The sequence below is a fragment of the Trichogramma pretiosum genome, unplaced genomic scaffold (assembly GCF_000599845.2).
Source record: "Trichogramma pretiosum strain Unisexual culture from Peru unplaced genomic scaffold, Tpre_2.0 scaffold15, whole genome shotgun sequence".
Taxonomy (NCBI): Eukaryota; Metazoa; Arthropoda; class Insecta; order Hymenoptera; family Trichogrammatidae; genus Trichogramma; species Trichogramma pretiosum.
This window is the reverse complement of record NW_019641686.1, coordinates 1116752-1138013: the sequence shown is the minus strand read 5'-3', so window position 1 is coordinate 1138013 and position 21262 is coordinate 1116752. Positions and strand designations below refer to the sequence as shown.

General features: G+C 38.3%; 2 protein-coding genes across 8 annotated transcripts; both read right to left on the bottom strand.

The window, feature by feature from the left end:
* Positions 1–85: 85 nt before the first annotated feature.
* LOC106649989 (CTD small phosphatase-like protein 2) lies at positions 86–6132 on the bottom strand. Of its 6 annotated transcripts, XM_014367746.2 has the most exons (8): positions 5849–5934; positions 5646–5739; positions 2444–2663; positions 2210–2350; positions 1936–2137; positions 1268–1812; positions 739–1191; positions 86–652 (listed from the first exon to the last, which is right to left on the bottom strand). In XM_014367746.2, the coding sequence occupies exons 3-8, from the start codon at positions 2645–2647 to the stop codon at positions 587–589; spliced, it is 1611 nt and encodes a 536-aa protein (XP_014223232.1). In that variant the 5' UTR covers positions 2648–2663; positions 5646–5739; positions 5849–5934; the 3' UTR covers positions 86–586. The 6 variants fall into 6 exon arrangements, with proteins under 6 accessions (XP_014223232.1, XP_014223229.1, XP_014223230.1 ...); XM_014367743.2 differs by lacking the exon at positions 5646–5739 and having other exon boundaries at positions 5849–6132; XM_014367744.2 differs by lacking the exon at positions 5646–5739 and having other exon boundaries at positions 1268–1785; positions 5849–6132.
* Positions 6133–8725: 2593 nt separating this feature from the next.
* On the bottom strand, positions 8726–19397 carry LOC106650005 (adenylate kinase isoenzyme 5). 2 transcript variants are annotated; one of them, XM_014367770.2, is made up of 8 exons: positions 18328–19397; positions 14153–14329; positions 13949–14059; positions 12426–12568; positions 11382–11690; positions 10616–10919; positions 9846–10541; positions 8726–9490 (listed from the first exon to the last, which is right to left on the bottom strand). In XM_014367770.2, exons 1-8 carry the CDS (start codon positions 18347–18349, stop codon positions 9135–9137), a joined length of 2118 nt encoding a protein of 705 aa, XP_014223256.1. In that variant the 5' UTR covers positions 18350–19397; the 3' UTR covers positions 8726–9134. The 2 variants fall into 2 exon arrangements, with proteins under 2 accessions (XP_014223256.1, XP_014223257.1); XM_014367771.2 differs by having other exon boundaries at positions 9402–9511.
* Between the last annotated feature and the right edge of the window lie 1865 nt (positions 19398–21262).

Sequence of the window (21262 nt, the reverse complement as noted above, 5' to 3'; positions counted from 1 at the left end):
TATATACAAATTGTAACAATATACTGAATAATAAAGCTTTGTGTATCATCCAATTTGAAATCAGTTCAGTACTCAGATTGAAAAGTTTCAAAAAAATAAATTGATAGTTCATTAGAAAAAGATAACGATAGTGCGCATATTAAATATTTGAAATAATTCAAATAAATGTACAATAAAAAATCTTTCCTAAGCTATATTGCTTATCTCAGGCTAGTATGTGAAAACAATATTACTTTTATGTTCAACTGTGATTCATATGAGTAAATTGTAATACAATGTTTAAAATTTTCTGTTATTAGAGAAAATTTTAAAAGTTTTTTGCGTTTTCATTTACTCACAGACCAATTGTTAATTTTAAACTTTTGTACTCTCTGTTGATGATCCGTCACAATAATTCAATTTATATGTGTGTGCACAAGTAAGAGTATAATGCACGGATAGACTGATCAATAGGGAGTTCAAAATGTAGATGTGTTTTCTAATTTTTTAACTCTTTGTAGAGTTTCAATAATAACACTTGAATATTATTGCCAATTATAAAATTAGTATGTGTGTAGTACCCTAGAATAAATTATAGATTGAACTTTCAATCTGGAGGTAGCAAACTGTAAAGTTTGAAGTGTTCTCTGATCTTGGGTCTGACATCTCCTCCCTAGTAAAAAGTAAAAAGCATTCATAAGTAAATTGTTAAAAATGAGGATTGAGGTAAAAATGTCATAACAATATTTAAAAGCTTACCTCTTGTACAACATTTTCCAAAAATGGAATTAATTTCATTAATTCACTATCAGATTGATCAGCAAACCAACTTTCAATTGGAATACCATTATCTAGCTGATATCCAAATGCTTGTGGGCTGTTATCAATGATGATTGTTTTTGATAAGTCTCTACCCAAAATTGAAAGATCTTTGATATAATTTCCATTCACACAAACGCAATGATCCCTGAACAATCTGTGTTTGATTAATCTTCTTTCAGGGTCCAATAAATTTAATAATTTATCTGCATACACCCTTTTACTTGCTGTGAACAAAATAACTTCGTACAGGGACGATACGCGTTCGAGAAATTCTCGGAAGAATGGCCTTGTTCTGACAAAAACTGTGTAGGTGACATTTTGGAAGTCTACTGGAAAACGAAAAGAGGCGTCGCATAGTTCTTGGAGACTGCAATGCACCAAAGTTTCATCCTAAAAATAGAGATTTGTATGATAAAATAAAATCACTCAGGGAGAATGTATTTTTCAAGACTTTTATGGCACTTACCAAATCTAAAACTAAACAAAATTCTGGAGCACTCCGTGTTTTAAATGGAAGAGCCGGTTTTCGGGCCTTCATGGCTGGCTCTAATGGTGGTAAATGTTTAATGAAAGCATATGGATCAAATGTATCTCTATCATCCTGGACACTGGCCACCATATTATCACAGCTTGTTTCTACATTATTACAATTTGGATATGAAGCTTGGTATAAACTACTTTCTTCCAATCCATAAGTATTTTGAATATTTCCATTGGAGTCTGAGCTAGCTAAAGTATTTGACAAATCAATGTTTGATAAATTATCAAAATGTGAGGCCGTGTATGCTATTGTAGAATCAAATCTTGAAGGATCATTTGTATCTATGCAAAATTGATTGCCGTTATTCTCATTGTTATTCACTTGATTACTAGAGGTGAAGTATCGTTCGCTATTGTTCATTGAAGTTGCATTCAAAGCATTGAAGTACTCATTGGATTGGTCCACTGTTGAACTTATGGCAGGATAGTCGATGGTCAGGAAATCTAAACATAGAGAGATTACCTTAAATTCTATAGTTTAAGGTAGAATAAGGAAGAGTAATGATTAGTAACTACTTAATAACATTCACTTAAACTAACTACATAAGAAAGCAGAATAGTAAAATAAAATTGAGCATGCGATTTAATACAAACCTTCTTCTGTCAAAAAACTAGATAGATCTATTTCATCTACAGAGGGTGAAATAGATTCAGGAATTGAAATAATCGTTGATTGGGTGTTGTTGGGTATTGAACAAACGGGTTCTGGATTAGAATAAACAGATTCAAAATTCCAATTTTCTTTGTACTCTTCAGAAACTTTGGATGCTTCTTCTTTGATACTAGTTTGAACAGGCTAGAATTAGAAAAAAAATGTTGTAAAAATTTAATCTATCATTCAAAATTAAAAAATAAAAAATGTTCATACAATTATTTGATCCTTGGGTAAAGCTCGATTTAGTGGTGTAGAAGTTACCATGGAACGTTTGATACATTTTCTTCTACGGGGTCCTTTTTCTCTTCTGATTGGGGTAGTCTTAGCAAAATGTAAAACATTCTCTTTGCATGCCTGAGAAAAATGAATGATTTATTAATAATATTTCTGGTTTTTTCACAAATAACACTTGAATAAAATCTATCGAAGTTTTCAAATTAAAATTACCTCTTTTAAAAGATTAGGCGATCGACGCTGCCATCGTGACAGTCGGCCACATTTACTGGTTGTGTGCACACGTTGGCTGCTATTGATAATAGCCGGAGATTTTCGCACATTGCCCGTTTGTACCTTCCGATCGGGTCCCTTAGCAGTACTAGTGGTACAACGACCACGCAGCCGTCGACTCAAGTGTTCGCTCCGAAGCCACATATTTGAATTAGTTAGCCTGTAAACAACAATAAAAATTTTATTTTTCCGTAAGGTCAGTCACAGAAAGTGTAAAAAAAAAAAAACGCGCACATACTGGGAAATTAAAAAAAAAAAAAATCATGGTGAACGCCTAAAAAACATTGGAATCGGAGAGTTCGCGTAGGCTTCGGTTTCGTTATTGCATCATTGACTAATTTAACACAGAACAAGTGTACGTATACACTGCTAAAAATATCTCGGTTCAGAACTTAATAACTGAATTGGAGTTACTTTATTCATAGACGTCGAAGCGTGGTATACGTTATAAAATGAAAAAATGTTTAATTTGCCACGAGTGTAATTTGTACCTACGTACGTACTCGTGCTTTGCGATTTCCTGCGAACGCATCAAACTTACAACTTGGAGCTTCGTGTGCCGAGTTCAAACAAATATCGGAGCAAAGAGCATTATCATTTCGCGTAGCATAGTCTCTCATTGAAAATCGCGCATTTGTCCATAAACGCACGTGTGTACAGGTGAGTGAACGATTACGAATGAATCTATACATTTCTTGACAGAGATATTCGATCGAAAAACTGCCAGTGAGGACGGCATGAAAAAGTACTGGAAATACATTGGTTTCTCGCGGCAGCGCGTCGAAACGTAATCGATGCGAGAACGCAGTCGAACGTGGGCAGTACAATACACGCACACACACTATTTGGCAGAAACTATACATACACACTCATGAGTAATATGCATATCTATATATGCAGCGATACACGACTGACTCGCGTGCGGTACCAGCACAACTATATATGCATTGGTGTACACGCTGCTATGTACGTTATATTCTCACCTGAAATGTCATCGGAAATTTTCGATATCTCTCATTTTGCACTCGGTAGACTCCGCGGGCGTTTTTTTAACACGAAAAATTGCGCCTTTGCGAGCACGCAAATCTCTCAGTTTCTGTCGTGACAAAATCACAGCGTGTCTTTTTCTCAACTGCGAATACAAGATCCCGCAGCTTGGTACTGTACAACACCGTGCGCGCGCGTTCACTTCGCATGCGATAATATATAATAATAATGACTTTTCTCTCTTACTCGGCTCGGTGGCGGTGGCAGAGCGGCAGCTCGCGGAGCTCCGAGTCGTCGGTCAAACGGCTCCTTTTTGTTTTCTCTGCGCTGTTACTTTTTTTTTCCGTCTTTTCTTTACTCTCGTTGTCTTTGCCTCTCGCTCAGCAAAATATCAACAACTCGACGAATCCGCGCGGGAAACACATAGCTACACGGACCGCACGCTGCTTGCAGCACAGCACACAAGGCACGCGAAAGCAATTGGCAGTCGACGCTCCGTGGTGTGTTCAGTGCATGGCACAGCTCTCCCGCTCGCGCGCACAGTCTCTCTATAGGTACGATGCACTTGGCAAAAAAGAGAGAGACACGTACCACCTATATGTGTGTGTGTATAGTTAGTAAGGTATATAGGCAGAGAGCGTATAATGTGCGCATAGGCTGCGCAGAAACTGCAAAGCCAAGTCAAATTCGCGAATATACGCAGCACTCACACACGCGCGCGGCTGTATTATTACTTGTACCCACACGCATTTGCGCGAACGCAAACATGGGTACTAAAACACACGTACACACAAACACACACGGATTATGATCCGTGCGCGCGCCGCGCAAGGCACCGAAGCGGGGGCGTACAGCAGCATGATATATATAACACACTCGCCTCCTCGCAATCTTAGCCGTGCCGCGATATTAGCACGGCGCGTATATACATGTATATACTCTATGTTATGTATACATAGGTATAAGTCAGATGCTATGTAGGCTAGTATAGAGCCGAGGAGTGTAAAATATAGGAGGTAAGGTGTCCCCTCCGCGCGCGTACACGCTCGGCCCGTGCGTTGTTATATTGATTTGCCAACGATGCTGATATACACTACTGACTACCATCCACCGCATCTATATAAGAGAGAGAGAGAGACTACCTATTCTTATGTGTGTAGATGTATATGCACGCACGACAGCGCTGGTACACGATTCGATTGCCAGCTACCTCGATTCGCCGCAACCGTGCAAAACTCGCTGCACTCAACGTGCTATACGGAATCGCCCTGCATTCGAATGCCTTTTACATGCCCGACAAAAATAATGCAAATTAACGCCGCGCATGCTTTTACGGGATACCTATCCATGCTTGTATATGGTTTGAATTCGGAGGGCGAAAGTGTTACACACTCGTTGCGAGAACGTATACCGTGTGTATGTGCTCCAGAGCACGATGGTGTGGGAATCGCGAATCGTTCGTCCCGCGTTTATACTAGGCTCTTTCGCTCTTCGAAGCCCGCGCGGTGAAGGTAATAACAACGCGATACCATTGCACTTTCATTCAAGTACGTATATCTGTGTGCATGTACCGATGCACGTATCCACACTTGTATGCTGCTGCTGCTACTGATCCAAGGTGCATTGCGATCAAAAGTATCGAGCCACGCGCTTCTATCCAAGCCACTGTACCCTGAAAAATCGTCGACACTTGACAAATTTGCGTTTAAGCCTAAACAGCTGATTATTTCGTATTATTGCCGTTGCGAAAATTCAAAAATGACGCATAGGCCTCGCGAGCGAGACGAGCGAACGGGAGAGAGAAGAACGAGAGAGATAGAATGAAAGATCGTTCTCTTGTCAAACACTGTAACGCGTGGGTGTCACAACAATGCTTTTAATTCACCAAGATCGCGTGTTAACTGAAATAATGCGTGTCCTGCACTGCAATTTCGATCGCTATTGCACCAGAATTATTATGTATCATCGCACCATGAACTCTCGGACGATCACCATACATATCCACACATAAACAAATGCCCATGGTAGATTCGACAGCGAATCAATTAAAAATAATCAAAAAATAAATAATCATGCTAGTATTTCACACACTGACAATTAATTCTTCTTTATTTTCTATGCAAACTACTAAAAATGATCGAGTTGTTATACGTACGAGGTGCGCCGCGTCGGTCCTGATGTACAACTGTATATACTACATAATAATAATATACATTGCCGAAGTGAAGCTATCACTTATGTATGTGCACCTATATACATAAGATGCGAATATATATATATCTAGTTACATATATATGTATAACAATATACATATGTATATAGGAATGGATCATAGGTAAAATTCTGCGGGTAACTTACCGATTATGGTGCATAGCCGTGATATCACTCCAGCAAGCAGTGGCCAAAGAAACGTCAGACTTCAGAATACTCAAAGAACACATGGCCGGACCCGTTCTATGACGATACAAAAACCGAAAGCACCTTATCGAATGCCGGTTAAGGACGGTAAAACAGACACTGATCACACATAAATTTGTAGAGGTGGTGATTTTATGACTTGATAAACTGAGGTTATGGACTTGCTCGCGTGCGAAACTTATGACGACTGACGAGTCACACGAAGGCACCAGTTCTCCGCTCCAGCTCCAACAGTCAGTGCCGAGTGCCGACTTCCGAGCCGAGTGCGTGCTTCTAACTGCGCAAGCTAATAGCTCCCTCTTGGGTCCTTCTTTTGAGTTATACTGCGAGTTCGAAATATGAATTATTTTTCATACCTATTTTATTTACATGAATAAATCAAAGAAACGACGCGTGTTTTCATGCTGTTATGTAAATGCATCCAATTTGGTTACTCGTAAGTAGTAAAAATAAAAGTAAATTTTTATCCAACTCAAAAGTTTATTTTCAAGTACGCCATTTTGAAAAAAAAATTTGAAAAAAAAGTTGAATTATTAAGATGACAAACTACCAGAAGCCTTCAAATAACATTAAACATTATTCTACACAATGAATTGTTTTTAATATCCTCTAATTACTTAATCGATACGAATCAAATCCCAGGAGATTCCTGCAGAAATTTCGCGACTTTTTTACAAGGGATTTTTAAACGTCACATCAATAATATGTTTTCGCTATCCTGGATTTACGATTTGAATAAATTAATTGCTTCTATTACGTATTAATATAATTTTTATTTACTGTTATTGCATTCTAGTTGTTTTACATTCAATATTGAACTAAATATCGCTTGTATATTTTAATCCGTTTTTAACTAAGAGGCTTTAAATTAGAATTTTTTTCAACACGTTATTTTTTTAGTCAGATAACGAGGAAATACCACGTCCGATGTAATTTTGACGACTCTTTTAAAAAATTTGTAAAATTGTCATACCAAAAAGTTTCTGAAAAAATTCACTCGTATTTTTTTGACTAGTTCTAAGCACTTTTTATTCTGTGAAATTTCAGAGACTTTAGAATTCATTCTACGTTAATATGATGATAGATTCATAACAAAATAATGTGTTGAATAAAAAATCTAATATTGGGTCTCTTAGCTGAAAACGGGTTAATCTAAAATATCAACAGATAAATTATCTATTCGTATTTTATAATAAGTATTATATGTATGTATAAAACAATCCTTTAACGAATATCTAACATTAATAAATAATTTTACAACGATTGCATTTGTTTCATTGACAATGCATAGCTACTTTCCAGTCAAGTTTTTAAACTATAATATAATACAGTGCAACACTGCGACGAATATCAACAGTCATAATTCGTGTAACAATTATTCATGATTATTTTTGCTCTTCTACGAGTATATCAAGTCTGTGTAAAATATTAAACAAATTTTTGTGATTTTATTCAAAAATAAACGTGAAAATTTGATTGAAATACTTATTAAAATTATTCGGAATCCACTTATGCATATTGAATGATTTGAAAGTAAAATCGTTTTTTATACAATATAAAATTAGCTGAAAAATTGCATTGTTCGGGGTCTCAACGAGATAGATCTGCCCAAAATTTTTAATCAATATCGTAGTTCCATACATATGCTGCATTTGTTGCATGTTTACATGTAATGCAAAAAAATGATTGCGATTTTATTAAAGTTTTTTTCTTTTTTTTGCAAATCTATATTTTCATACAAAATTTTTTCTAATATCACTATTTTTATCAAAATAAACTTGGTTTTCAATATGACGGTGAATCCCCTTTTTCTACGATGGGGGTTACAACGAAAAATTATTGTCAATTGGATTCTCGAAGTTAAATACAGGTAGATATGAGATATGATAATATAACAGATAAATATGCCTATTTTATCGAATCGCCGAACCATGTAATTTTCTAAATTAATTTTATTTATTTGTACAAAGGCACATTTTACGTACTGATTTAAATAACGCTGTTTTTGTAATTGTGTACATTTAGTCGTCACGGCTACTGCACTTTTACTGTGATGTAGCTAGTCAGTAAAAATAATATGTGCTAGTTAACATCCATCTATTTCATTGATGATAATTTGGTTTACTAATAATTCATCTCTAAACTGTTTTTCTCATCCGCCAGCGGATCGAATTTTTTAATTTTTCAATTAAAAAATAAAATTTGATGTTTAATTGAATTCATAATTTATAAAGTTATAGCTAACTAATTCGTTGACTTACTATCTCATAGAAATTGAATAATTTAATATTATTGATTAAAATGAATAATCGTTAAGTCGAAACGCTACTGCTTTATGTTTCATATTTCATTGTTTTTTTCGGCGTATAGATTTATCAAAGATTTTCAAGTTTCTATTTACAATGATGGATAAATGATAAAAAAGTTAACATTTATAATAAGAATGTGTACGTAGGCCTATGTTTATCATTAAACTAGTATTTGTGTAGTTATTGACTCGATGGAGATTTCACTCGATCTTATTTTCTGTTTTAACCGAATGCCATCTATTAAATTATGCCATTACAAAAATAGATAAGATTCATCAAGTAATACTGCTATAGGTTAGATTATTTCATTTTCGAATTTGAATCAAGTGTTTAAAAGCTTCAACCTAACGATGAGCAATATAAATTTTTGAAAAAAAAATAATCCTTTTCTGCTTATTTCTCGTCGAGATTTATTTGAAAAAAAAATTTCGTTATAGCTCGTATGTTTCGTCAAAATATAATATATTCATTCGGATCCTATTTGAGATTTATTTAATATCTGTCTCGTTAAAATAAAGGAAAATTCTTCGAGGTTAAAAAAATACGTTAGGCTATATTCGAAATATTTAACTATTACTTATTCTGCAAAGTTTTGCAATGAAAATTTTCGGTGAAAAAGAATGACATGTAACTACAATCTTCCATAATAAATAAAAGTCACACTCTCTTCGCTTAAAAAGTCACATTATGTTTGATCAAGTCGACAACGTAAAAAAAGTTAACAAGTAAATTTACCTAAAAGTTAAAATTTATATAGTATGCATAGCATTATTATCAGCCTCCACATCTGCCTTTGGCCTTCTCTTAAATTCGATATAATTATCAAAGTCGTACAAAAAGTAAAATCGATTTGTTCACGCATCCACTTTCAATACAGGTAGTCGTATTCGCGTGTCCTATTTCCCAAAACAACAGCGCTAGAAGTGGAGGCTGGTTGGTGGTCCATTTTCGAGCTCGGAGTACATCGTTTGCAGTGGGTCTGAGTCGACAGGAACCGTGGCGACGGACACTTGCTTATTATTTCTACCCTTATTACTACTGTTCGCCGGGGCGACTTTGTTGGCTTTGTTCGGTAAGAAACCGTTAGCCATTCTCGGTGCTACGCCGTTTTGAAGCATTTGTGGAGGTCCTCCGTTAATGTGCCGTTGCTGTTTTGGTGGCGATGGAGTCGACTGTTGTTGTTGCTGTGATTTTCGTTGAGCTACGTTGATTTTTTGAGAAACAGGCTTCGCGATCGTCACTCCGTTGCTTTGTGCGGGTAACTTTCGACCACCTGAAATTATAAAAATTCAAGCTGATCAGGCGAGAGTGGCTGTTATATGTTCAGTGACAATAATGGTTAGTAATAGACAAAGTTAACTGAAAGACTTTTTATGAACTCAAACAATTCTTTTACTGCAAATCTTTGAAATATTTTCACATCTCAATATTAATATTTCAGAACTTTGTCTATTAGAGATGGTCATCAACGATTTATGACAGCTTATAGGGCGTTTGTTGGAATTTTTATTCTATTCGTTATTATATATATCCGTACAAGTGCCACAAACTCTCTATAGAAAAATAGAAAAGCAAGGGAGTGTGAAACGAGTGCAAAATGAATGGTTGAACGAAAGTAAAATGAATACCAGCAGCTCCGTTGCCAGTAGCGAGGACTGGCGCGACGTTCTGTCTCGTGGCCTCTCGAGCGACCTCCGCGGCCGGTTTGGCAACACCATTTGGCGCATTATTTCGCAGTCCGCCGACCGGCCCTCGGCTGTTCTCCTCGCCGGACGTCAGCACGCTGATCCTGTTGGGATCGTCCTCGTGTCGAGCCGCCCGTCGCATGAGCTCCAGCAGAGCCGAGGCGAACTGCTGGCGATCGGCCGGCAGCTCCGTGTCGCCGTCGACGATGTGCAGCCGATTCTCGGCGTCGAGGCTCTTCAGCATCGGCACGGAGAGCTCGCGGAACAGCTGCAGACGCCGCTCGAACGCCTCGATGCCGTCGTACGAGCGGCCCCTGTTCGTCTGCATCTTCGAGACGTCGAGCAGCAGCATCTCCGGACGCTGGCCGAATTTGCTCTCGAATTCTCGAGCTTGGCTCAAGTCCCGAGGAAACCCGTCGATGATGATGCCGCTGCTGTCTCTGTTCAGGAGAATTTGCTTCTCCACCAGCAGCATGACCATCTCGCTGTTGGCCATGTCGCCGACGCTCAGAGTCTCTCTGATCTTGGAATTTTTACCCGCCAGTGTAGCGAGTAAACTGCCCATGCTCAAGTGGACCCAGTTGGTCATCATTTTTACTGCCAAGTTGCAGACCATCGATTTGTTGCTACCTGGCCCACCTGACAAAGTAATTTCGTTCGTGATTTAATGACATTTTTTTTCATTTTCTCATTACGTTTTCGTATATACTTACCGAGTACCCAAACAACGGGTGGCAAACGTTTGCGCGGCATATCAGCTGTTTTCGATGAGGCTAAAATTTGCTGTCCGGCGACGACTGGCGAAGTCTCGGACGGCACTGTGGGCCGTGGCAAGGACGCAGCAATCTGTTCGGCCGTCGGTCTTTGCGACGTCGACGACGATATTCGTGCTTCGCTCACGGCGTCATCCTCGTCTTCCTCCTCGGTAGTGGTCATGGTCGGTGACTTGATCACGCCGGCGGCTTTTCTCGGGCTCGCTCGCTCTTCGCCACCGTCCTGATTACGCTCCACTTCCACCTATTTTTTTTTGTATTTAAGGATAATAAACGGGCTCATCAGTCTAAGGCACGTAAAATCATTGCTCTTCTTCTCTAACAATTAGAGACAGTCAGTCTATCTTGTTTCAAGACAGATCGAAAATCTCGAATTTGGTCAACTTTGTACAGTGTGTTGTGTGTAATTTTTCTCAAAACCAATATATCAGAAAAGCTGGAGGACTATTTTCTCAGATGGAATCTGAGCTCCTTTGATAATCGCACTCTTTAATGTTCACTCATAAATATGTGCTTTAATTAGCCATTTTATATAAATAAGCTTTTAAGTACGTGGACTAGAAATAGTGAATACGTAATTATTTGTACAAAATTAAAAAGTTCATCACTGAAAACCGTAAAAAAATCGCATCGTGACTGTGTATGTACAAACATGTGAACGTGTAAAAAAGTTCAAACAGATCTTTTAATGTAAAACAAAACTCACTTCCGTCTCCATGGAACTGGAAACCTCTCGTGTAACGCCACCGTCGTCCGTCTGCAGTCCCAAAGTTCGCAAAACCGCGTCTCGAAAATCGATGTAAACTTCCGATGGATTGCGCTCGCCGTTGACCATAATTAGCATTTCGCTTTGGTCAAAGTACTCCGCGACTGGCATGACGTTTTTGTAAAAATTTTGCAACTCCATGCGAGCCAGTTCAATAATCACTTGGCCGAGTTGCGCCCCGTACTCTATTTGTCTCTCGAGCACTTCTTGCTTCCACGCGACTAATATCACTCCGTTGACTATTTGAATCTGTACACCACAAATTGTTTATTATCAAAGGCTTTGGGTGAAAAACGTAAGAAAATCATACTAAAGTTTTACTGTGTAATAATGGCTTTTTCTTAATTTTAGTCAAAAAGAAATATTTGTTTAGACGTTGATCATAAAAATAAACTATCAAAAAGTAATTCTACATTGCAATAAATATTAATTCGTAGTCTTTGGCAAGGTTGAGGATCACATGTATCGCAATTGATTCTAGACTCTTTTCTTTTTTTACAGCGATACAATGACAATTAGGTAGCAGCAGTAGTTACCCTTAGCCGCTGGTCATTGACTCCGTTCAAGTTTACGATGACTCGCCTACATTGTTAGTAGTGATTTCGATGTTAGTTTTTACACTTGCTTTGTCACTCCCTTTTTCATTCAGTTACTTTTTGGTTATTTGACAAATCATTATTTTTCCATCGCAATTGACAAGTAATCATTCAATTCTCCAATTAAATATTTGTATAGTAATTAGGGCAAAGCGAAAAATAATTTAATGGTGTCCGAGCTTTTTTTTCAATAAATACTGTGGGTCAATGATAATTGTTTTATTGTTGAGCTTATTAAAAATTATAAAATTACAATTTTTTTCTAAAGTTATTTGACTACTTGCCAATTAAATTTATATTATCACACGGATCAAATGTATAAGTTTTTCATCTCCAGTAATTCTCGTGACAGGACTCATTCTCTGTAGTAATAAAAAATGACAATTACCTTTTCCGAATACTCAACAACGTCGCGCATGTTCCTCGGATAACCGCTCACTAGGTAAGTTTTGGCCTCTCGGGACATTTTCATTTCAAGCATGAGGACTTCTGCTACGGTTTTACTGCTGAGAAGACCAAAATCTTGCATGTCTGCATAGAGAATAAAATTCGAATTAGTGAGAGGCTTTTTAATTTTCAATGTAACGAGCGTGCAGCGAATATCCTACACTCGTACACGGCTGGCGTGCGTAAATATTAATTGATTGCTTTGTCGATATTACAAGCTCGCGTCGTTAGCGTCGTGCACAAGTAGCGATCTCAAAAATTCGATATTGATGTAGTAGAGCATTCTAGAAGTGAGCAACGGAAGTTTACCCTGGTAGGACTAATGAGTGATTAAGTCGTCGAGTGGAGGGTGAGTCTGTCGCATGATTAGTCGGATGATTGAAAAAAAGGGAATGGCGAGGAAAAATTTTATCATTATTGTTTCGGTCAAACAAAATTATTATCTTGATGTGTGCGACAAGGCCAGGCTGTAGTAGTTACAGACACAGACTCGTTCCGCGCGCATCCATCCAATGGATTGATCTCGTACACGATATATATTGTGTCGAATGTGCTGCATAGACATTATATTATGATATAGGGGTGAAGTTTGTTTTCTTTGACATACATTAGCATGAAATAATAAAATCGGTAAAAGCGTCATTGCGCAACTTGTTGTACACATAATGAAGCGTTCACGTGTGTATTTGTACGTGTGTTGAACGTAATACAAAGATACGCGGTATACGCTGGGCGCACAGACAAACACATTGTATATGTATAGGCTGGGGCTCATCGATCTATCACACCGATGTGCGACCCGCCGCGAGAGCGCGGGGGAGAGAAACGATCGATCGCGGCTCGCGTATACATGTAAGCATGAGCTGCTTCGTGTCATCTGCGCGATTATAGTCCGACCGAGGAGGCGCGAGGGCAGCTTCGATGCGTCTGCGATATTACCATCCCGCTGCGAATTCTCCATATCCTCGTTAAAGTCGTCGTTGTCGACGGTGAGTGTTTATACGCGCCATGAACGAAACGAAAAATCACAAAAATGATAAAAATTGTAAGGGGATGAAGCAAATGATCCACCCCGGCCCTCGACTAGGATGAGTCACGAACTATGACTTTTAACGAGCCACGAATTTCCTTTGATCGCACGCGCCCTTGACTTTGTCTATGCAGGACAGACTCGCGAACTCGAGAAAGCGATGACGCGAGGGAAAACGAAGTTACAGTCGATGTGCTTTTTAAGTGTCGCACGGTATACGCGACCCGACGACGACGCCAGGCCGATTATGTGGTTTGTCAACGGCCTTGGAAAATACGACGATATGCAAATTGTTTTTGCCTCTGTGTAACGTGTATTTTTATAGTATACATCTATGTATAATGCACATGTGTGAGGTGTGTGCGCACGTGTGTGTGCTACTTGTACGTACGTTCATACGGTATAAGTACGCGAGAGACGTCGCCGAGACTTACCGTTGCCCAGCGCGTACTGCTGCAGCAGATCCGTCATGTTGATGTGAACTATGCCTTTCTTTTCTTGAGTTAGATTGTCGCAATGTGTCACCTTTCCACTGCCAGGACCTCCTGCAACACACAACATCGAGGAAATTTCTCAATAAATAAGACAATTTAAGTAACTTTTTAAGAAAGAAAAACTAATTGAAAAGAAAAACTAACCGAGTACGAAAATGACCGGCACTGTGGGAGGCTCGAATTTGATTGGGCCGGAATTCTGCATCGGGAAATTTCCCCCAGGCGGGGTCGCCAGTATGCTCGCCTCTCTTCGCCATTTTTCTGAATTCTGATTGGTTTGAGCGCCGGCCTCTTCCAACACCTGTGATCCATCTTGTTGATCTGCGCGCCAGATTGGAACGAGGAAGACATTTTTTTTTATGAAAATTCAATCGCAGCCATGAAATACGAAACTTTTTGAGCTTTCGAGAGTGAAAAAATTTAAACCGATCGGGTTCACCAAGTGACTTCGAATTAAGCCGTTGGCGCGCGACACAACGCTCTCTTCGGCCTGCGTAAGAAACCGCGAATAATCAACCGCGAGAAAGAAAAAAACGAGGAGCTAAGCAGCGGTAAATAAAGAAAACACGTGGATCGAGTCATATTTACTCGCGCGCGGCTGATGAGTAGTCGAAGGAAGCAGCGAATGGAATATTGCGCGCACGCGACATGCTACACACTGCGGTTCGTTCACATCGAGGGGCTGTATACGCATTGCATTTGTGTATACGCCATATAGATATGCATGTAACATATAGTTCGTAAGGCGCGATAGCATCGCGGGGCATCGATGGAGCACTGACGAGCAAAAATTTCGCGATGCGCTCGCTTGATTGTATTACGCCGCTATATAGTATATATACGTGTCATCCATGATATATGTCACAGGGTACCGTTCCTTTATGATTTATATACCCTATGGGACTCCAACTTTTGCTCTTTTCTTTCATGACAAATAAGCTAGAGCCTTGAGCTTGATCAATTTCTATATTTTTCCAAATTGTATCGAACGGTTTTGTAATGTATCCACGTTAGTAGCGAGAAATATATTCAAAACTGGTCGATAAATAATATTCTTATACATTACGTACATAGTTGAATAAAAAATGAATATTTCAGATGGAGTCGCGTCGTTAAGAATAGCACGTATGCAGCTCCTGTTGGAATTATATTTTACGTGCCACTCGACTGACACTTCGATAGTTTACTTCTATTATATATTCTTATGTATATATTGCACTCGTGCACCTCAAGTATTAAGCTATTATTCGCAGTCCGAGTCTTCGAAAAGCCTAACGTTTATTTTTCAAGGTATTACCCTTGTAACTTGAATTACTTACTTTTTTTACTAGCCGTAACATAAAATATAGCGCGTGGAATAAGATACTGTACGTTTTTGAACGTTCACTACGTATGCTTAGAATTATGTGCTTTCATAAGTTCGATTAAGCTTATAGCTAGGTCAACTTGCGGCGAGATCAATGCCATTTATTTGCCCTATTTTCATCCGCATCTATGTTAATATGAAATACTAGTTACATTTCCATCTTCTTAAAAGAAAAATCTGACTAATGAGTAAGTATTACATTTCATCAAAAGTTGCAAGGAAGAATGTATGTGCTCGGTACTTGACAATCCATGAGTAATGCGCATTTAAAAATATTAACTGAAGTGGCTCGCGTGTTATAGCGCTTATTTTGTTCGACATGCCCTTTTACATAGATCATTAACATTAATGATTCATTTACAATTTTTTTTCCTACCAGCAGACTGATGCTACTCATACTTTAATATACTTCGGAACACTATATTTGAATCTCAGAATTTCGTCGTCATTCATTTCTTTCGTTATTTTATACTCATATCTAGGATTTACTCATAAAAAAAATATTGAAATTGGAATAGAATTTTGGAATGAAAATCGAAGTTATTACTTTCGGAAGTCAAAATAGCACCCAAGACTAAGAAAAGTATATTATTTTTGTAAGAATAAATTTTTCTAGAAAATCAGATGCACCGATTTTTTACCATTACTTTAATGGACTAGTAAAGATGTTATTGCGACGGTCTTTCAAATTTATTTAGAGCCATTTCAGTGAAAAAATAATTCTTCATTTGAAAGAAGTAAGTTTTTGTAGATTTACAAAACCGCATCCAATGCTCTAAATGTTCGCGCGATCTTCTACAACTTCATCAATGAGCGAGTCATTAAAATCTCTCCAAGTTCAATGACATCGGATACATAATTGCAATCTACGGTGTCGGAGGCGCGCGTGAGCTTTACACTCGATCCAGCACACGTAATAACAGTAACAATAATTGCATTTTTGAAACGGCAATCGCACGGCCACGTATACACGTACGGCACGTTCTACGCGAATTGACAGGCATGTGCGCGCATATACATAAGGGTGAGCGTGAGTAGTCAATCATCGAAAGGCTTTTTTATTTCATTGGCTTTTTCCTTCCGCGTGCAACATATTATGTGTGTATACATGCCTGTGCGCGGCACTGTGCCACGCTCGCTTGCATACTATAAACGAGAATCGATCATTCGAGCTTGAGAGCTCCTGTGTACGTCACATATATGAGTAATTCTCGGAAATTTTTGATTTTTCAGAAGAAATTTTTTTTCATAAACAACTATAAAACATTCAATCCTGTGATTGAATGTTTTGAATCTTATTTGGTGATAAAAAAGTAAAGCCACCATTTTGGAAGCGACTTACCTTTACATGAAGGGTTAAATTATAATTTTTGCCTTTTCCCCATATTCCATAGAACTTGAATATTGATTTGAGTTGGCGCGATTATTGATGAAAATAAAAATAAGCTCTTTTTAAAAATATTAGTAAGTATTCCAGGTTTTATATTTACCGACAGAATTTTACCCATTTCGTCCAGTTCACGACAGTTAAATCGAAAAAACTTTAATTTTCATTGATGGTAGGCCCACATCCCCAAAAACAATGTTAACTGAATGATGTCATTGCTTCGCAAAACGATCATCTTAGATTTTTTATCTAAATTACCCCAACAGCATTAGTACTATTTTTACTGTGTCCTGGCACCGAAAAATTCCATAACGTTTGTTTTACTTTGAATTTTTCGCAATGAATATAATAATTTTTTTTATTCTTATACCGAGTCGATGTGAAAGGTATTAGGTCATAAATTTTTTGACATGGTTAAAAAGAACCCTTTTTGATCTCTTTGTCGAAATTTTTTATGGTAGGTTGCACTTATGCGATGAAATAGCTGCCCTTTAGATTCTCTGACATGAATCGATTGAATTTATCTCAAGCATTTCGTGATCGAATTTTCAAAATTAAAAGAGTTATCCAAAAGATAAAAATGGAAACGCACCCGTCAACAAATTTTTTCGAAAAATATAATTGAAAAATTGATGAAATTTTTAAAAAGTGTTAGGTGAAAACTTATAGTTTGTACAGCCTTATAAAAATGCACGTGGACTTGAATAAAAAGTTATAATAACATTCATACGAATACAAAAGTAGATTCTTAAAAATCAAAAGTTTCTGAGAATTACTCATTTAAGGCAGCAGAATAAAAACAAAGTGGAAAAAAGCCGCAAACGCCAACTTTTTGTACTCGTGTGCAAGGGATGTACGTACATACGTACGCTACGCGTGTATGTGCGACACGAGACTTGGTTAACATATGCGCCACGCGCGAAGCCATCACACGAATATGTATATTGTCTATATAGGCAAAAAGCAACACACGTCGCGCGACCTTTACCTTGGATGACCGTCGATCTAGAGTTGAAAGCGGTCGATATATGCCTGTCGTATGTATACATATTAGCAGTTACACCGAGGCAAGACCGCCGCCGCGTTGTGTACGGTGTAAAAGACAACCATGCTCAACTTGACCGTGCTGCTATTAATTTGAATGCGAAAACAATATCTTAATTGACTAACTTTTCTAATCAATGGACCTTATTTGCGGCAAAAAATTAAAAAAGCTTTTTAAGACCGATGCTCAATGTTCAACAATTGTTTTATTTTCTGTTTTATTCTGTTGTATATTGTTGTTTTGATTATTATAATCATTATTATGTTTCGTTCTTCAGTTGAAAATACATTTTCATACACTAAATAGATATTAATCCTAGAATTGTCAAAGAAGAAGATGAGTCACTTTCCAACCCCGTTCAAAACTTGTCAACGAGCTTTTGATCGTTTCGTTTCATCGACTAAGTTTCGTCCGAGCTTGCGCGAACGCGTAAACATTTGTTCGACGAACACATAGCTCAAAAAGTTTCGATTCTCTTGGCTGATAAATATGCAAGGAAAAAATGTTATCGTAAATCTTACCTGTGTCCAGGCAGATGCCCATAGTAGGTCGTCGGAAGGTTCTCTCAAACCTTCCACGGCCATTTACTCACATGATCCGGCGTGGCGTTGGATCTATCGTTCCACGCCGTTTCACCGACGCCACACCACACGATTATCACAACTTTTTGTTTTCTTATAAACTCGCTTTTACTCGCACGACTGCGTAGTTCGTTGCAAGCACAAAACAACAACAACAACGCCACTAACAATTTATATGTTTTTTTTCTTTTGTCTTGGATACAAATCGGTGGTTTACACGCTTATTTAATTTTTGTCTCTTTTCCAGCCTTATCGCAGCGTTGGAATCTGACTCGCACCAACGGCCAGAATGATTGCAGAAAAGCTCGTGGAAAAAATAGCAAGAGAGTCGGCGGCTAAGCCTTTCGTTGGCTTATGTGTATAGGGAAGAATCGATCGATCGAGCACCGAATGTAGTCAAAGAGCGAAGAAGCGTCGGCGCCGCGCGGCTTTGACACACTCTATTACATGTTCAACACACAACAAGCTCCTTTTCTCTTGGTCTGCGCTTTATTATTATCGGCAATCGTAGCGTGCCAGCTGCACATGTGCGGCCCACGCGTGCTCGCTCGACGTCGGCTTTTCATCCGTGAAATTTGATCTTTCGCGGATCTATACCGATGTCGGCGATGAGAGACACTTGGCTGTAAGCTCGGCGAAGACGGCGCAGCTTTTGATAGACGTTGAGCAGGTAGAGCAGGTAAACGAGCAGCAGCGAAATCAGGGTGAGGTATTTGGTCAGCGCTGGGCCAGCCGAGTCCGCCTGCAGAGACTCGACGATTCGATCCTGATAATGGTAGCAGTGGCTTCCCTGAGCTTGCGACTGCTGCTGCTGCTGCTGCTGCTGGACGTGCAATTGCTGCGGCGCCTCGTAGACGCACCTGTTAGCTGTCCCAGCCACGATTATTGCAGCTCACTCGACGAGCCCCGCGTTGGATATCTGGGTAGGAACGAAATAAGGGAAGCAAAAATAAAAACTCGAGTGAATGCGCGCGTGCGACTCGGCGCTCACGATCGCGCTCGCCGATGGTTCGCCAACGGTTGTCGTTTCACGACTGTTGTTGGACTTGTTGGCGACACAATGACAGGGGGGTAGCATGAACTGGACAATGTGCGCCTCTCGGACGATCGCCGCAATCGTGCGCGCGCGCCCACCTGCCTATACGACTGCCTGCTTTCCTTTGATTGGTTCCCAATGGCTACGCGCACGCGTAAGATAGCCACCCCCGCGCCGATATATATGCGATATATCGCGACTCACCCCTTGGCGCTTCCTATATCCGAATGTATTTTTTCTGGCAAATTCTTCTTTTCTCCGCTTTGATGATAGATCGACAATTTTGTTTTTTTTTCAACTTTCCGAAAATCAGCCAAACCTATTAGCGATGATTTTTTAAATTTTCAATAGCAGGCGCTACCGTGACATTGACAGTTGAAGCACGTGACATGTGCGAGAAACAGACTCGCGTAAATAGTGAATGAGGGGAACCTACTGAACTCGTATTATAATAATATACAAATTAATACGGGGTTCAGTCTAACAGAATATAAGCAACTATATCCGCGTCTATGCGTTCTTGATCTATTTACCCACAGACGTTTCGCTAACTATCTGAAGACTATACTTTTAATGGACGACAATGAGGCAAAACACTTGTTACAATATTGATTTTTATTATTATTCGTCTTGTATACACGTGTATATGGGCAAATCTCTAGAATTTAGCCAACTGCTTTCAACCCAATATTTTACGCAAGCGAGTGGCAATTACCTATTGTTATACTTTATCTTAAGGTAAAAACTTATTTTGAAAGTTTTCATTTAGATATAAATCGATGGCTCTTTTATTTAGGCATTTATTACAGTAAATTATATTTAACTACTCAAAAAGACGCAAATTGAGCGCATCTTATTTTATACTTTGATATACCTTTAACTTTAGTGTAAAAAGTTTATCTTGTTCAAAATCATCGATCTAGCAAACAAATTATGTTTTTTTTCTTTACGATACCACGGCTTAAGTATTTCCGAAATTATTAGCTTATTCCACTATCAATTTTTGAGTACTTGATGCGCACTCTGAGCTTGCAGCTTCATATTTCTCTTCTTAATACAAAAATTTCTAGACGACATTAGAAATGTTTTTTTGTTTTTATTTTGTTGCATTACGTTGTCATGAGTAGGGTAAAATGATGTTAATTAAACATTTGTTGAATTTCGTCGCGTAGAATATTTTTTAAGTCTCATAATGTATTAAACAAATTGTAAACATCTCCCACATGATTTTATCTTCAATTTTTCTGGAGAGTCACCTATATACGCTTGTGTGCACGGACACACGCACCTTTTAATACTAATATATAAAAACGCTAAGAATGACGTTATTCAATGTTATGAGATTTTAATAGAATCTTTGCACTGATTTGATTTTGAATGAAAAATAAGGTAAAATTGCTTCTTCATTCGTTCAATAATCAGTGAACAGCAGGTTTTTTTTACCATTGTGAATAAAAGTACATTTACACACAGTATAAGGACTCGAACTTTTTTACGAGAAATCAGGCGTCAAAGGCACGTGCTTTCTTTGAATGTTAATTCTTTTAAAAAGAAATCGATGAAATCCCAGGGGTTTATTATATTTAAATTATTATTGTTCATCAAATTATACCAATAACTAAACTTCTAAGAAATGTATGATTACACTATGAGTATAGTTTTAGTTTAAGTTTAAAATTGTTAATAGATGAAGGATTTCAAAGTAATATAAATCCACTGACAATATTATAATTCTAAATCGGTAAATCAGCAGAAGAGAATTTCATCAGTTTTTAAAAACTTATTATCTTTAGAATTTTGCGTCGCAAACAAATGCACTCAAAGCCGATGATGAATATG

Coding starts and splice junctions, on each gene's coding strand:
- LOC106649989 (XM_014367743.2), bottom strand. CDS start 5,931: ATGTGTTCTTTGAGTATTCTGAAGTCTGACGTTTCTTTGGCCACTGCT. Junction 2,138..2,209: donor TACCCAAGGATCAAATAATT/GTATGAACATTT, acceptor TTCTAATTCTAG/CCTGTTCAAACTAGTATCAA. Junction 1,192..1,267: donor TTTGTTTAGTTTTAGATTTG/GTAAGTGCCATA, acceptor CTCTATTTTTAG/GATGAAACTTTGGTGCATTG.
- LOC106650005 (XM_014367770.2), bottom strand. CDS start 18,349: ATGGGCATCTGCCTGGACACAG. Junction 10,542..10,615: donor ACCCGTTGTTTGGGTACTCG/GTAAGTATATAC, acceptor TTACTTTGTCAG/GTGGGCCAGGTAGCAACAAA. Junction 9,491..9,845: donor TACTGGCAACGGAGCTGCTG/GTATTCATTTTA, acceptor TTATAATTTCAG/GTGGTCGAAAGTTACCCGCA.